This window comes from Lactuca sativa, chromosome 7 (assembly GCF_002870075.4).
Source record: "Lactuca sativa cultivar Salinas chromosome 7, Lsat_Salinas_v11, whole genome shotgun sequence".
NCBI classification, from domain to species: Eukaryota; Viridiplantae; Streptophyta; class Magnoliopsida; order Asterales; family Asteraceae; genus Lactuca; species Lactuca sativa.
The window spans coordinates 164,306,725-164,324,815 of record NC_056629.2 but is presented as its reverse complement, the minus strand read 5'-3'; the positions used below and the strand labels follow the sequence as shown (position 1 = coordinate 164,324,815).

The 18,091-nt window shown below is 38.5% G+C and overlaps 1 protein-coding gene across 2 annotated transcripts; it reads right to left on the bottom strand.

Moving 5' to 3' along the window:
* Positions 1-3,553: 3,553 nt before the first annotated feature.
* LOC111895635 (transcription factor bHLH63) lies at positions 3,554-5,951 on the bottom strand. Of its 2 annotated transcripts, none has more exons than XM_023891712.3 (7): positions 5,238-5,951; positions 4,964-5,140; positions 4,716-4,850; positions 4,541-4,612; positions 4,255-4,431; positions 4,050-4,155; positions 3,554-3,780 (listed from the first exon to the last, which is right to left on the bottom strand). In XM_023891712.3, exons 1-7 carry the CDS (start codon positions 5,586-5,588, stop codon positions 3,743-3,745), a joined length of 1,056 nt encoding a protein of 351 aa, XP_023747480.1. In that variant the 5' UTR covers positions 5,589-5,951; the 3' UTR covers positions 3,554-3,742. The 2 variants fall into 2 exon arrangements, with proteins under 2 accessions (XP_023747480.1, XP_023747479.1); XM_023891711.3 differs by having other exon boundaries at positions 4,964-5,149; positions 5,238-5,948.
* Positions 5,952-18,091: the final 12,140 nt, after the last annotated feature.

The window sequence follows — 18,091 nt, the reverse complement described above, 5'->3', positions numbered from 1 at the left end:
ATAAGAAATATGCCATTAAACTAAAACTATATGTCACTAAATGTAATTTTATTTGTAGTGATCTAAAACGGAAAATATATGTAGCTATCAAGTGTCCGAAGGCAGTGGCGGAACTTCATTGGGGCCAAAGGGGGCCATGGCCCCTTTGCTTTTTTATATACGTATACCTAATATATATATATATATATATATATATATATATATATATATATATATATATATATATTTATAGATGTTCTTTTATTTTGTTCATAATTTCTAGCCCCTTCACTCTCCATATTATAATATATCTACATATATATAGTTCGAAAAAATTGTTTTATTTAGTATTTAACTTCAAAAAAAAAAAAAACAGAAAATCTATCATTATCTTGTTAGATATTAGGATAATAGTAAGGTAAATAAAGAAGTAGTTAGCAAGAACTCTAAAAATGACCGAAATATATAAAAAAAAATCCTAGTAAAAATAGGACACAAATTTATTAAGGAAACCAAAACTCTATAAAAAACCTAAAAAATATTCAAATGTAGAACTTGTCATCTGGAAAAAAAATCGTTGGAGTGTACACCACTACCGGACTTTTCATCAGATAATATGATCACCGTCTTCGGAGTGCACTATTTGTCTCTCTTTTTCGCTGTTTGCCACATTGCAACACCACCACTGATCTCCATGGTCAGTGCGCTTTTTTACATCTCCTCTCCTTCGTTCACAGATCTACAACAACAACTAGCATCTTTTGTGTCTTGTGAGCTCTTCGTCCCTCATCTCCAATGTATTTGTAAATTGTTTCTTTTTTTCTCTTTCTAACTTTTACTCTGACTTCTTTCTCTCAGTACAACAATAATATAATATATTTGATATGATATAAGGGTTGTGCTATAAGTACCCCTTAACCATTTTTACCCCTCTAAAATCAATCAAATAAAAAATTTGACATTATTTTTTTTTACTTTTTTTGTCTTTTTGTTTTTTTTGTTTTCCAAATTTGTATTTTTTGTTATTTTTATTTTTTTTAAATTTATATTATTATTATTATTGTTGTTATAAATTTCGTACAAAATTTAAACATCCAGACGACAATATAAATTCAAACGGCTATATAAATCGGTTTTTTAAATATATTTTTTTATATTTTAATAATAATAATATTAAAATATAATAACAATAATAATAATAAAAATAAATTAAAAAAGAATTAAAAACAATAAAAAAACAAAATAGAAAAAAAAAACAATAAAAGACAAAAAATCAAATCAGGAGTGGAATTGGAAAAAAGAAGGGTACTTTTAGAAAATCCCATGATATAATGACAGAATTTGAAAATACCTTATGAGTTGTTAAAAGTACTTAAAAGACTGCAAAAAATGCTTTTTGCTATTTATTAGTTTTTATTTAGCTAAACAAGACAATCCTATAACAATCTCATATAAAATTATGTTTGTTAAAAATAAGGCTAATGTCATAAAAACCCTCAAGTTTTCAGGGTTTTGTCGGTTTTGCCCAAAGTTGAATTTTATGTCTGTTTTTACCCTAACATTTTCCAAAAAATGTTCGGTTTTACACTTTTACCGGTGATAAGAGGTTACCATTATATTAACTTCGTAAAAAAACCCTTAAGTTTACAGTTTTTTTTTTTTTTTTTTTTTTTTTTTTTTTTTTTTTTTTTACGTTTTTACCCTTAAGTTTATAATTTTTTTTTTACACTTTTACCATATATATGTATTTTTTTTTTTCATATTATACGTATTCAAGTAGAAAAATCATATGAATATGTATATTATGAAAAAATATACTTAGGGTAAAAGTGTAAAAAAATTATAAACTTAAGGGTAAAAACGTAAAAAAATGGTACACTTAAGGTTTTTTTTTTTTTTTTTTTTTTTTTTTTTTTTTTTTTTTTTTGCGAATTTAATATAATGGTAACCTGGAAAACCTGTTATCAACGGTAAAAGGGTAAAACCGAACATTTTTTCGAAATGTTTGGGTAAAAACGGACATAAAGTTCAACTTAGGGCAAAACCGACAAAACCCTGAAAACTTGATGGTTTTTATGACATTAACCCTTAAAAATATATAATCATCAAAATTCCAATGATACACTACATAGATCCTTGTGTACACTTTTCTTCAAAATCTGATATTGAATAGAAAACTTACAAAAATTCAAGTGGATAGGTAGAATAACTTTGTTTGTTTCAAATAATTTTTTTTATCTTTATTATTAGTGATTAATTTTGTTATATGGTAAAGTTTTAGTTTTGGCCCCTCCGATAATATTGTTCGATAATATTGTTCATGTTCCATCCCTGTCCGAAGGTTATTAGCGATGGCTTATCCGTCACTATATTTGATTACCACTACGTAATATGTGATCCGTGTGTGTGAAGCTAGTGGGGGCGAGCAACAAGGCCAAGTGTCCTACTTATTAAGAGGACCAAGAAGAGAAAGAAATAAACCTACGCATCCACGTAAGATATTTTTGGAAAATCATAAATGTTTAGCTATAAATGTAAAATAGCTTGTTAACTAGTTACACCGATTTCCAAACAATGTATCTTTTGTTGTTTTTGCTCTGATTATAAAATTATTTTTAACTGATAAAAACTTGTATAATATTCATGTTCATGAGACCAGAATAGTAGGTTATTTGGATGTTATAGACTTAACAATAATGACATAGTTATTATGAAATTTTTCTAGTTGAGTTTTTTTTAGAATGTTCTATTATTTTCTTATTATTTTGGTGTTACTTTCAAGATTACTTCTCTGGTTCTCAATCCACCACAGTGGTTTAACATCGGAGTGTTTCCTCAAGGCACTCCTACCTTTTTTCTTTGTCATGGAAGATAACGATGAAGATTAGATTTCAGCGAAGTTACTTGCAGCGCGTCAAGAAACCATTGCCGATATTATAGGTGGTGGTTTTTTTGGCATTTTCACAATCCATTCTATATTAAGTGGTTCTTCATGGTCAAATTTTCGCTGTTATCATTCCATTTATGTAACGTAGAAAAAACCGAAGATATTCACCAAGGAACAAAATTGTTCCTGTTGAAGTGGGGCTAGGGTCAAAAGGTATTATGATCAATCAACATCAAGAAAACAAAGGGAATCAAGCAAATCTTGCTGAAGATGAGGCCAGATCTTCCCGTCCCTTTTAACATATGGCTTGAAAAAGATCGAAAGCTGCAGCTCTTAATTGACCCATGATCAAGTTTATGGATTCATAGTAATATTGTTCAATCCACCACTCAAAAGAAAGCATTTTTAGTTAGGTTTTACAAGCTAAAACCTAAAAGAATGATGATCTTTAATGGTGGGATACATACACTATTCACCTCCCCATGATGAACAATTACCCGAGGTTAATAAAGTAGTAAATACTGTTCATAGCACCATATGTCTCTTTCAAAATCGTCTAGTTTGGTCCCAAATAGTTTCATTCTGTCAAAATATCGATATTTCTCTATCTTAAATTCGTGTTACTTTGGATATTTACAAGTTTTTCTTGGAAAAGGCTTATATGTATTATGAAGTTTACAAAGAAGGTGAAAAACGGAGTAGTTCTTTGCAAGTAATAAATTCTGAATTCTAGTTATTGTTTCTAGAATGCTTACATATATGTGATATAATGTATATATACATTTACATTAATGACAAATGATGAATCAATTAACAATGGTAACATTTAGATTCAATCATTCATTACAAAAGAATTCCTCAAATCGATCTTTACGTTTACATCTCCATCTTCATATTGCTTCCTTCGTATAAACCTGAAAAACATTTAAATATTCTTGATTTAAAACGGAAAATTTATGGTGCTAAAAGTACATTATCTCTCAACTTGGCTTTTCTTTTTAAAGGGTTATTGAGAACCTTGGAATTTTCATCATTTTTGGTGGATGACAGTGATAAAGAAAGATACCCAACAAGCAACTTTCTTGGTCCAAAAATGGGAGCTTGGACCCATTGATCATTTAGTTTTTGTGGGTCTCTTTATTTGATGTGTATAATAATTAAATAAATAATCTCTTTTCTTTACCTGTAATTTTTTGTGATTGATATGGTATTGTTGATGAACCTTGTTGAAATTCCATTCTGTATAGATTCTGTAGATCACTATCCCATGCCACATTCGGATGGATTTGCTGCGAGTAAAAAGATTGAGTCATTATAAGCAAAACTCGGTTTTTTTTTCCATAGTTTCAAGAAGTTATTTCAAACTTAAAGAAAGAAAAACGAATTACATTAAAACATGATGAAACCACGAATGTTTCAGGGATCGAAACTGGAGCACCACCACTAATGCTTCTTCTTAACACCATGTCAATTGGGTTAATCCCCATTTCAAGCAACGAGTTCAATTGAAAATATGGGGAATTAGCCATCTCTGAGGTATATCCAGCTGTTGAAACTTCAAACATCTGATGATATATATATATACACAACATTAGTTAGATAATAGTTGAATACACAAATAAAAATACATTCAAATAGTACTACATTTAACATTTTAAGAATCTTGTTGACTACCTCTTTCATGATTAAGTTATCAACGTCTAAGTCTAGTCTTGGATGAACTGTAGAAAGCTTCATGGACAAGAACTGTTGCAATCCACATTAAAAAAAAAAAAGATGAGTTTCTTAATTTAGAAAGATTAAATTAATGGAAATGGATTGATTGTTGATGAACGGATTTCATAATTACTTCTACTTGTTTTTGAAGAGATTGAACATAATTGATGATTTCATCAAGCATTCCAGCTTTTCCAGTGATCTTGTTGCATCCAGGTACTAAATCTTGCAAATACTTCATTCTTTCACTGATTTTCTCCCTTCTTACCTATGAACACATATGAATCAAAATCAGTTGGGAGTGTATTTCGTTAATCCATATAATTGCATCCTCGAAATGTACGTAGTATCAAAATGACATGATCTAAAGGAATAACGTACTCTTTCGGCTAAACTATGGCTATCAGTAGCTTGCCCTCGACGAGCTCGAACATGAATATAATCTTGTTTTTGAGCTTCTGTAGGCTTTGATTTTTCTTTTGATGAAGTTTCTGAAGAGTTTTCTTCTGAACACCCTTTTAACTTCTTCTCTTTGATGCCATTCACTTCTGAAACCACCTGAAAGTTCTGTCACCCATCAAGATATATTAAATTTTGTGTACTTTTTTTTAAGGCAACTTTTTGAGAAAAAAATAAAAAAAGATTCGACATTTACCTTCTGATTCTCATGGGTTTTTCTTTTCTTGGGTGACAACAAGACTGAACTTGAGTTCTTCTGCAACTGCATGATTCTTTGATCCGCCATTAATGGTGAGAATAACTCGTCACACCCGTCACTGAAATCTGGCCACCCGTTTTCCAAACCAGGGTCTGGTTTAATGTTTCCAATCAAACCCAGAAATGGATTCGGAACCTGATGATCATTCTCATTGTAAAAACTATGTTGATGCTGTTGCAGTTGTTGCCACTTCATTCTTGCTTGTTGTCTCTCGAACACACTTACGTCGGTGCCGCCAGTCACGGTGGTGTTGTGACCGAGTAGCATGTCCGGAGAAACCCTGTTCATTCTGGATCAAAAAATTTAAATGGGTTTGTTGTAAGTACTTAATTAAACGTCCTTCAAGAACCAAAATGCGACTGAGATCCGTTGATTATACTTTTTAAGAAAAGTAAATGAAATATGTGTGTGTGAAAGAGGTGAGTGTGAGAGGATTTAGAGGATAAGGAGGAGAGGTAAGAGGAGGTGGGGTATATATAGAACAAGGGCGGGGAAGTGGGGAATTGTCGTCGGAGAGAGAGACAGAGACTGCCGGAGACTGACACAGGTGGCCGGAATAAATAGGAGGATAGAGGAGAGAGATGTAATCACAGGGAGAGCCATGGGTTGTGGGGACTCACTGACATGACTGCCACGTGGTGTGTTCCTGGGAAATAGTTAGAACATATACACTTTAATCCATTTATAGATTTTCATTAGTCGTGTGATTTCATCTTTTCAATCCCTTTTTGTCATAATTTAAATATTTGATTAAGAGTTTAAAACGCTAATAATATCAAAGAAAGAGGGTTGACATGATCAACTAGTTATTTTCATTTTAATCAAAGTAAATTATAAATTTAATTTTTGTGGTATTTTAAAAAGTACAGCTTAAGTGCAAGTCCAATTTTTTTAGAAAAACTTTATGTGTTTTTCACAAATCTAGTATATAGTTTTTAATTTCAAAAAACTTAATGTATCAATCCATATAGTTTCAAAACTTTTAATAATAAATAATATCTAAGCTACATGAAAGATAAATTAAATTCATTTTAGAATATATTTTGATTATCTTTATTTAAATCTATTAAAATAAATAAATTCCCCCCTCTCTCTCAGACACACACACACACACTCTCTCTCTCTCTCTCTCTCTCTCTCTCTCTCTCAACAACAGACAATCAAAAACACACTCTTTTCCCTTGTTCTTCCTCCTTGATCACTAACAACCACCTTCCTTTGTCTTTCTTTGAGCATGTCGATTTTGTTTTCGAAATGTCTGATATTGCAGAAGGTGGTTTGAAGGGAACAAATGAGGTCAATGGTTGTAGCGGATCAATTAGAGCAAAAGAGAGTTGAGTACTAGGGTTCAACTTCCCATACGTCCTTCTTCTCGTAGATCGGCTTCTACTTCTTTTGAACTTTGTCATCTACGAACCTCGACACGAGTAGTCTCGTATTTGGGGCAAAAATCCACCGAATTTCGATCTTTGACGACTTCTGCTTCTTTACATACCCAAATCTATTATCCCTCAAACCAACAATGTTAGATTCATCTTATGTGGTATTGATTTCAAGTATAATTTTTATTATAAGGTTCGGTTCTAAGATTTGATTTCATATATTATTTTGGTATGGTTTTGAGCTTCGATAACTTGATTTCATACTTGGTTATAAGCATTGATTTCATGTACAAAAGAGGGAGCATGATCAGCGAGCAAAGTGAGGTTCAAACACGATCTGCCCCTTTCTTTCCCTTTCACACAAGTCTAAGAAAAATGAGAAAAGATGAATTGGGTGTACTGGATGATGATGAACTAGGTGTATTGAGAGCATCATCGAGGGTTTTGGAAGATTTGTTGATTCCTCCTAGAATTCCCAGAAAATGATTGTTCTTTGTTGGAGTTCATGATTCATATGTTGGTGTTGGGAGGATGGTGATGAAAAAGAAGGTAGAATCTTGGATTGGATTGGATGATGATGATGACTTGTATCAGAAATGATCTAGGTAAGAATTTGGTGTTTATAGGTTTATGTACATAAAGATGGGAAGAAACATATGAATGGAGAGACAGAGAGATGTGGGTCATTCATGTATTTAATAATAAAAAAATATTAAAAGGAAATAATAAAACATGAAAAATAAATATGTAAAGGGTAAAAAGGTCATTTTAGTTTTCGAAATAGACTAAATCTACAACAAAACTAACTAAAAATGATTGTTAAAAATTTTGAAACCACAGGAATGATCTATGAGGTTTTTTGAACTTGATGACTATATATCAGATTTCTGGAAAAAATAGGAACCTTTATGACGTTTTTTCAAAAAAAAAATGTACATATGAGGTCCATAATTTAAATATCATGTAAATTTGGTGCCTCAAAAAATTAAATATATTTGAAAAACTATTTTGTCCTGCTGATTTTCTTGTTTATTTTTTATTTACTTAATTTTATTTATAATTAAAAAAGAAACCCAAAATCCATCGGCTCCTTTCCCCAACATTTGTCTATTCCTTTCGTACTCTCTCTCCTTCACACTAGTGTTGGTAGATCTACGACAAACCCCTTTCCAACAAAGCTACAACTTCCTTCGCTTTAGTATTTGTCAATGTTGGAAAAACCGTTTGACGGTAGCTCGACGGTCGACTGGTTTTAAGCGAGTAATCAGATTAGACGGCGATTAATCGGAGATCCTAAATTACTAACAAAATTATTTTAAAAAAGTAATATATCCTAAAAAAATAAGTATTTGAAAATTTAAAATTTTAAAATTTTGGTGTAATATATTTAAATTTGAAAATTTAAATTTTTTGGTGTAATATTTGAAAGTTAATAAATTTGAATTTTAAATTTTTTTCTCGCCTATGACTGTCAAGGACCGCCAATGACTGTCAAGCCCGATTTTGACCAATTTCCGCCGAACATCCTAATCGTAATTGGTTGAAGGTCGTCAAACAAGTAATTGGCGACCGGGGCTGATTTCTACAACATTGGCATTTGTTCAAGTTTTCCATAAGCTTTGACCACTGAAACGTGCAATAAAGTAAACAAGTAACTGGTTTAAGTCTATTACATGGTTAAAAGGTTCAAGCTTTATTCAAAATCAAACAAATTATCCAAGAAACCAACAAGCATTTGATTCATATTTTGTAACACCTGTTTTCCAGAATACATCAGTTAAGGGTTTAGAAGGATCAAATGTAAGGTTTTGGGGAAAAACCTTGTGTCGCGACATGATGAATGGAGCGTCATGACGTGACACACCAATTGGATGAATACGTATCAAGGATACCCGTCACAACGTGACGAAAGGAAGGTCAAGATGTGACCGTAGCTGCAACTGCAACTGCAGTCCATGATCTTTTAGGATTTCTTCCAAATTTAAGCCCAAAAACTCTAGGTTTAGGGCATCCTATTTAGCCTCCAACCCTATCAATGAAACCCTAGCATCCATTGATGAGTTCTTGAGATTTTGGCGGTATATTTGGTGCCTTGAATGAGAAGGAACCATCATAGGTGCATAGATCCAACTTGTAAGTCTCATCATCATCTTCTAGCACATGCTTTAGGCCTTTATGAGTATTCAAGCTCCAAGCTTTATGATTCTATTTTTAACGATCTAGATTATTATGCATTATTCTCCATGTTTAGAGTAGTTGGAGTGTTAGGATTCCATAAAGTTGGCGACATTATGGATCCTTAGGGCTCCATTAGGGTTAGTTGTGTTAGATCTGAAGTTTGGTAGAGTTTTGAACTCATGCATGAGGTTTTGACCTGTATTTCATAATTTGTGACCTAACATGAGCTCAAGACTTGCATAGGGAATTCATGTCTATAACCATTGATTTTTTATGATCCTTTAGATGTAAGAAAGCCTTATGGTGGAGATGAGTGTGTGGCTTAATGGATTAAAGGCTTAATCCATTAAGTTGACCAGAATTAGTTCTAACTATCTGACGATATCCCTGACATGTGGTAGTGTTTGAGGATATCACGGTTGTTTTTTCTGAATATTCCCACGACGTAGCCATGAGTTCTCCACGCCTTGGTGAGGGTTTGACTGTTGAATTTTGCTTTTTTGACCAACTTGACTTTGGGTCAACTTGAAGGAATTGGGTCATTGATTAAGGTTATATCTTGGTTTGGTGCAGGTCGGTCCGTCGGAGCAATCAGTACAAGCAGTGAGAATGTTGCTGTGTTTTTTGGGTCTTCAAATTAGGTGAGTTTCTCATTATATTATCTATGTCGTAGTAGAGTGCATGCAAGACTACCTGAGTTGATGATAACTCCAAGACTGCTGATAGTCCTTAGGGCTGCTGATCGCCCTTGGGTTGCTGATAACCCATCGCTGTTTATATTGATATAGGGGTAGTGGTACGTTGGTTAGAGTACCAGGAGATTAGTGATCATCCATTTGAATGCATTATGGGTTGTATGTAGTCATGTAGGATAACCTGATAACTCTTAATCTAGGATTTACTGCTTGTTCCTTGTTTGGTTATGGCTCTAGATTAGGATCACCTATTTGTAACACCCATTTATTTATTAGTTAAATAAATAAATTAGTGAACGGGTGGTAGCCTAAAATAAATAATTATATATCAAAATGTTGGTCTCATAGAGCTAATTGTCACACTTCAAGAGATTGGGGGTTGAAAGTGTGAGTTTGGGTGTAACAACTCAAATTTTCAAACAATTTTTTTTTTTCATTTTAAAAACATAATTATTTCCATTAAAACAAGACATAAACAGTTTAATCATTCGGTCAATACAATTATTCAAACTCCCAAGATCATGAAACATTCTTCAGTGTGTATCGATCATGCCGGCGCCTTCCCACGGTCCTCGCTAGTACCTGAAATACATACATACACAACAACTGTAAGCATAAATGCTTAGTGAGTTCCCCAATATACAACTTACGCACATACGCCTTCCGGCCCGGACCATTCGGTCCACATAACATTGCCTTCCGGCCCGACCTTCCGGTCCATGTGTCTCAGGGGACTTCCGTCCCTGCTGGGTAAACCTTCCGGCCTTACCCACGCCGACCTTCCGGTCCATCACACATCATATCGCCTTGCGGCCCATAATATATTCGCCTTCCGGCCCGTAACATACATAGCACATATAACATATAACATACCACATATAGCATACATATCACATATCATATCCGACCTTCCGGTCACACAGTCAAACCCTTCTGGGTACAGTATAGTGAGAAGACTCACCTCGTATGTGCTGAAAGCTAGCAACTCCTGAAATCACTCGCGTACAAACCAACGAGCTACAACCCTCCTATAACATTATATAACTCATTAACACTCATCTCATCTAAGTGTGACTATCCCTAAGAAGTCAGACTTAGGTCAACTCTGGTCAACGGTCAACGGTCAACTCGACTGGACTCGGCGAGTACCATGGCGACTCGGCGAGTCTAGTCGTCCTCACAAATTCCTGAATATTCCCTTTCTACTCGTCGAGTATCCCTCTTGACTCGACGAGGTCCTCGTGGAAGAATCGCGGGGCCACCCCGACTCCACTCGCCGAGTCTGATGAACAACTCGGCGAGTCCCAGTATATCTTCAAGCTACTCGCCGAGTCTGAAGAACAACTCGGCGAGTCCATGCCATGCAGACGAGTAACTGCTTCCTGAGATAGTTCTCGTCCCGAAGTACACATTCATGGGACCTTCTGGACCTCTAAAGGTCCTAATACAAGACTATAGTCGTGGGGTAACAAGGCATTACTTCATCAAATCACTAAATGGGTTCTATAAACCCTAATTTCATAAATACATCAAAATAACAGATTTGGTCCGAGTATTACCTGAAAACGCACTCTCTGTGTCCCCCAAATCTCAGGACTCAATCCTCCTTGATATTCCTTTAGCCAAATCCCTCTTCTTCTTGCCTAACCAATTCTTCCAAGTTCCAAAGCTTTCTCCCTTGCTCTAGGCGTCCACAGCGATTAGGGTTCCTCTCAATTGACCAAAAGACTGAAAATGACGGCCTAAGAGGCGTTAAATACGATCCAAACTGAACGGTTAGGGTTTCTGCTGAACAGCGTCGACTCGCCGAGTCCATATCTGGACTCGTCGAGTCCAGTCGCGGACCCGCGACCAAGTCCGCGATCCTACTCGGCGAGTCTAGGCTCCAACTCGCCGAGTCCCCTCTTAAATCACCCCAAAAACATAATTTTAAATAATACCTGGGATTCCGGGCTGTTACATTGGGACTCATTTTATAAATATCTATGAAGACAGGGGCTCTGTGGTAATTACCGGGAATTATTTTTTTTAAAAGAAATGAAGTGGAGGGGCTGAATATGTTATAATTAAGACATTGGGGGACTGTTTGGTAAATTATGTACCTAAGTTGTAAGGATTTTAATGGTGAGGGTTCAAAGGGTAATTATTGGATTTACTTTGAAAGAATAAGAAAAGGGAAGGACCAAAGGTGTTGTTATGGGGAAAAGTTTGATGGGCTTCGGGACTATAAAACCCATCACCCGTTAACCCTAACCCTAGCATGAAGGCAGCCGCCATCATCGGAAGACCTCCAGCAGCCACCCTCACCTCCTCTCCGCTCCAGCCGCCGGAGCCAACCCTGTTATGTCGGAAAGAAAGCAAGACCGTTGCTGTGGATTACCGCCGCCTCCCCTCTCCGTTGTCAAGGTCGTAAATAGCGCTGCCGGCAAGGACGTTTTTGCCAAGATCCCATAGCTGCCGACGACAACAACCTCGCTATCGTTTTTACCATTCATGGATAGAGAAACGACCCTATTGATCCTTTTTCCCCGTTTCTATTCCGGCGGTACGATGCTACTATTCCATTGTCGTTCGACCGCCACCTCCCTGCTATTACCACCGTACCCTCCGCCACAATCATCACTGTTGAAGACGAAGGGCCGCCATGGAGCGCCAAGGCAGTATGTGACCGAAGGAGACCTTTGGTTGGTCATCGTCGCTGGTTTGCTGTCGCCAATGTGAATCAGCCGCTTGATCCGACTGCCGTACGCCGCCACACGAAGGTTGGGAATCTGCCAGCCAGCAGCTAGGGTCGAGTCTGCGGGACTTCAGCGAGTGTGGGATTGTGTCTTCGGGACTTCAGCAGTGTGAGGTGAGTTACCTTCCAGTAACGGTGGGTCTACGGCCACAATGCCGGCCCACCAGTAGGGGTTGGATGTTAGATGATTGTCTTTGTGATATCATCTAGGTTTGCTACTATCTGATATGTTATATGTTGGCATGATATGTTAAATGTGATAGTAGTAGAGTTCGGTTGTTAGGACCGAAGGGTAGTTTGGACACCCCAGGTATGTCTGATAGTATGTTTGTGTTATGATATATGTGATAGTAGCTGAGTGTGGGCGATTCCCGTATCTCAGAGATAGTGGAGTGTGGGCGAGGCCCGTATCTCCATGAGTGTGGGCGAGACCCGTATCTCCTAGCTGTTCATTATATGATTGTATATACTTGTATGTTATAATTTAGTAGCTGAGTGTGGGCGAGGCCCGTATCTCCCAACTAGCGGAGTGTGAGCGAGGTCCGCATCTCCATGGGTGTGGGCGAGGCCCATATCTCCTAGCTGTTCATTATATGATTGTATGGCACGTGGTATGATGGGGGAACTCACTAAGCTTTGTGCTTACGGTTTACAGTTTTGGTTTCAGGTACTCGTTTTCAAAGGAAAGGAGCCGGCTTGGTCGCAACGCATCACACAATGTTTTCCGCACATGAGATCCTTGGGATTACACTCTAATATGGTTTTATGTTTTGATTATTGACATTTTGTTTTGACACGAGATGTTATTATGAATGTTTTATACTGATGGTTTTATGTAATAACTTATTTAAAAACGAAATTTTTAGCCTTGAAATTTGGGATGTTACAAGTTGGTATCAGAGCCTTGGTTTGAGGGATTCGGACATACTCTCGGGTGTGTCTGAACTCAAACTAAGGGCTTGGTATGAAAATTTTCAAAAGTAAAACCATTTTATAAAAAGGAGTTGAAAAGAATCTGAAAAGAGAAAAGAACTTTGAGAAGAACAAAGTGTGTGATGCGTGCAATCAGCCGAGCTCAAGTAAGTTTTCCCTAAGATACCCATACATTCTATGTTATCGTATGATATGATATGATTATGAGAATTGCATGCTAGATTAGGGCTAAGGATCTAGGAGGATGCCTTATATGCCTATTGTATGTGCTTGTAGACTTGCATGCTAGTACTGATCAGTTAGTGATAGGATAGCCTAATTAGGTTATGCCTGATTGTATGAGCCTTTGAATTGCATGTACAGATTCCTGATTAGAGGATAGAATGATTTGATTGGAATATGATGGTTAGATTTTCCATTGTCTGAATGCTGCTTGCTTTGTGCTTTGTGGGAGTCTTTGTGATGTGAGTTAGCTACTAAGTGAATATGCTAAGTCACATGGGACACATGCCGAATAATCTCATATTGATGGACTTGACCCTATTGCACAACTCTTGTTTGAGTCCAACCATTCTAGGGATGGGTGTCTCACTCGAAGGATTATCTGATCTCTGTTGCAAGTGGCTATATTCATAAGGTAGCTAGTTGACATTATTGGGAATCTTTCAGCAGCTGAGGACTGGGTGAGTTTGGGAACCTAGGAAAGCCTAGGATATGTATCAGTGGGTTAGTAGTGAGGCTCAGTTAGACTTGGGTGTACCAGTTGAAGAAGTGACTTGGAGGATCCAGGAGGATTGCTGAGGAAAGTATGGATATGTGTGGAAGGTAGTATTGGGCCCGTACTACTGAAAGCACAGGATCCATACTCGAATCAGTGAGAGTCTTGGAGAATCTAAGAAGCTTCAGGGAAGAGTTTGTGACCCAGTTTGGGGACAGAGGATGTTCCAGTTGTTGCAGCTTAGCCATTGGCAAGCGAGCTAGTGAGCGTGACAGGCTGTCAGACCCTAAAGGATATGATTTCCAAGAGTTGCAGATGCGGGATCGATTTGCGAGCACCCTGGAAAGAGAGGTGCATGCCAGGTGTGTATAGTAGAGGGTTTCGGGAAGAGACCCATGACTTCTGATCATCGGGTGAAAGGCCAGCAGGGCCTGAGTCAGTGCAACGCGTACGAGAAAGTACATGAGGGAGTTTGTCACTCCAAGGGTTTAGGCTGCTACAGGGTAGTAGGATTGGTCATGTCAACAGAAGGGGGTCAGTATTTCTCCAGATGTCACGGGTATGTCATCTTCTATGATATTAGGTGGATGTTTGAAATACGTACCACTTTGGAATTATGAGTGAGTTTGGATAAGTCAGATCTCGGGTCGGTTTCTTGCTAGTGTTTGGGTTACCAAGGATCATATGTGCCTTCCTGCATGCCGAAAGGTCCTTGATGAACCCAAAGAGGGACGCATCTTGCGGAGTGGGTTCCGCGCATACCGTTATCATTTCGGATCTTCGTCGGGATCTATGCAGGAGTATTATTTAGAGGATACTCGATCAGGGTTGGAGTGATTGTTCTCCAATGAAGTCAGCGTTCAGAGGTTCTATCATTGTTCAGGTATGGTCGGTAATTGTTTATGGATGAACTTTGGAGTTCAAGGAACTACCGTTGCTAGGACAGAACTGGTGATAGGAAGAGGGTAGTGTCAGTCGCGGGTGTTAGATGCATAAGTGGCTGGTCATTGGATGTTCAAGAGAATTATGTTTTCGCATGGGTCGTGTTCGGTTAGAGTTCAGTGGTACTACAAGATTGGGAGAGGGAACGAGGATTCGTCAACTAGAGTGAAGATTAAGGTCTTCAACTGACAACATGTTAGATGGATTGAGGTGTCAGACTGGATCAGGTTTCAAGAGTACTCATCGAGATTTCCGAGGATGGGAGATCTCAAGGTTTAATCGGCAATTAAACGCCAACATTGGCAGGCACATGTTGTCATCAGTGGGATATTAGAAAGCGAGAAGGATTGGGAATCCTTCAATTCTCATGTGATGTGAAGACTTAGTCGAATCTAAGTGGGGGAGAGACTTTTTTTTATAAAGTTCTCCAACTGTGAGTTCTGGTTGTGCAAGGTGCAATCTCTTGACCACCTTGTCAACCAGAAGGATATTCTAGTTGATTCGGCCAAGATAGAGGCCGTGGTGCAGTGGGAGATTCCGAGGTCTCCATCTGAGATTCAGAATTCCCTGGGTATAGCGGGTTATTACCAGAGATTTATACGGGACTTCTCCGAGATTGAGGTTCCTTTGACCCGACTGACCAAGAAGTCGGTGACCTTTCGTTAGGGGCCTGAGCAGCAGGCAGCCTCGAGACTCTCAGACATCGGTCGTGCGAGGCACCGATTCCCACCCTACCAGAGGGTGTAGATGATTTCATGGTTTACTGTGACGCTTTGATCATGGGCATGAGTGCGGTACTGATACAGTGGGCTTACGTGATAGCAGGTTTCAGGAACCAGGTTAGAGTCCCGGTTAGGACTCAAGTTCAGTGATGTGTTAGGTCGAGTGCATGTTTGACCCGGTTTGGGAAGTGTTGTAAGACTGCGGGGGTAGCCGTAGCATTCACTAGTGGTCAGTTAGAATGGGAAGTGTTGTAAGACTACGGGGGTAGCCGTAGCATTCACTAGTGGTAAGTTAGCATGGGGAGTGTTGTAAGACTGCGGGGGTAGCCGTAACATTCACTTGGTTGGCACAGATGGCATGAGCACGTTGTTAGGACGCGGAATGAACAGTAGTGCCCACCAGTTCGGGTGTAGCAGTGAGGATATGGGAATCCACAGATTGGATTCGGAATTACCCAGATGGATTAGGTCTGGTTGAGCCAATGCCGAGACTATAGGAGCGCCACTACAGTTATGAGATCAGGGAAGCAATGGATTGCTTAAGGTCGTTTGTGATGTAAGACTACCATTGGTTAGGTAGCAATCACTTTTAGCCTTGGATTTGGTGACGTCAGGATTTGACGCATGGACTTGAACAGTTAGATCGAAAGGTTATTAGAGCCTCAGTGGCATGATAACTAGTGGTAACTAGTTCAAGAGAAGGATTTCTTTCGAAAGTCGTGTGAGGCGACTAAGTGGGAGCCCTTTCGGCTCGGCGACGGGGCCGGAACCTGATATTTCAGATGACTGACGGATGAATTGAGACTAGGAAGGTCTCGAGAGATTTTGGGAAGCAGCTATGTAGCAACATGCTACTTCAGGCAGTTTAGTGATTAAGCAGTTTTAGCACTTGGGCAGTGTTAGCATTTGTGCTTCAGGTTGCGAGTACGGATGTAATAGCTAGATGATTTGGGGAGTGAGAAGGCACTCACAGCAGGAGTATCTGATCCTTGGATAAGTATAAGTGATCTGATGGTGGGAACCTCGAGTTTTCAGAATTTCGGTAGTTAGTTGAGGGATAAGTACACTGGTACCATCTATAATGATTTAGTATGAGTGGTCTGTTTGGGATTCAGACCATCTCGATACAACAGATTTCAGATGCAATAGATGTGGTCTTGTCGCGAGGAATTCATTCACCTGCAGATTTTAGGGCTTTGCGAAGATTGGTTATTGCTACCCTAGGAAGGCTAGGGTGTGCCCAAACGGTGATCATGCTAGTAGAAGTGGTTTGGCATATAAGAAGTAGTAAGGAGTGATTTCGAGGACGAAATCTAATTGAAGTGGGGGAGAGTTGTAACACCCATTTATTTATTAGTTAAATAAATAAATTAGTGAACGAGTGGTAGCCTAAAATAAATAATTATATATCAAATGACGGTCTCGTAGAGCTAATTGTCACACTTCAAGAGATTGGGGGTTAAAAGTGTGAGTTTGGGACTCATTTTATAAATATCTATGAAGACAGGGGCTCTGTGGTAATTACCGGGAATTATTTTTTTTTAAAAAGAAATGAAGTGGAGGGGCTGAATATGTTATAATTAAGACATTGGGGGACTGTTTGGTAAATTGTGTACCTAAGTTATAAGGATTTTAATGGTGAGGGTTCAAAGGGTAATTATTGGATTTACTTTGAAAGAATAAGAAAAGGGAAGGACCAAAGGTGTTGTTAAGGGGAAAAGTTTGATGGGCTTCGGGACTATAAAACCCATCACCCGTTAACCCTAACCCTAGCATGAAGGCAACCGCCATCATCGGAAGACCTCCAGCAGCCACCCTCACCTCCTTTCCGCACCAGCCGCCGGAGCCAACCCTGCTATGTCGGAAAGAAAGCAAGACCGTTGCTGTGGATTACCGCCGCCTCCCCTCTCCGTTGTCAAGGTCGTAAATAGCGCTGCCGGCAAGGACGTTTTTGCCAAGATCCCATAGCTGCCGACGACAACAACCTCGCTATCGTTGTTACCATTCATGGATAGAGAAACGACCCTATTGATCCTTTTTCCCCGTTTCTATTCCGGCGGTACGATGCTACTATTCCATTGTCGTTCGACCGCCACCTCCCTGCTATTACCACCGTACCCTCCGCCACAATCATCACTGTTGAAGACGAAGGGCCGCCATGGAGCGCCAAGGCAGTATGTGACCGAAGGAGACCTTTGGTTGGTCATCGTCGCTGGTTTGCTGTCGCCAATGTGAATCAGCCGCTTGATCCGACTGCCGTACGCCGCCACACGAAGGTTGGGAATCTGCCAGCCAGCAGCTAGGGTCGAGTCTGCGGGACTTCAGCGAGTGTGGGATTGTGTCTTCGGGACTTCAGCAGTGTGAGGTGAGTTACCTTCCAGTAACGGTGGGTCTACGGCCATAATGCCGGCCCACCAGTAGGGGTTGGATGTTAGATGATTGTCTTTGTGATATCATCTAGGTTTGCTACTATCTGATATGTTA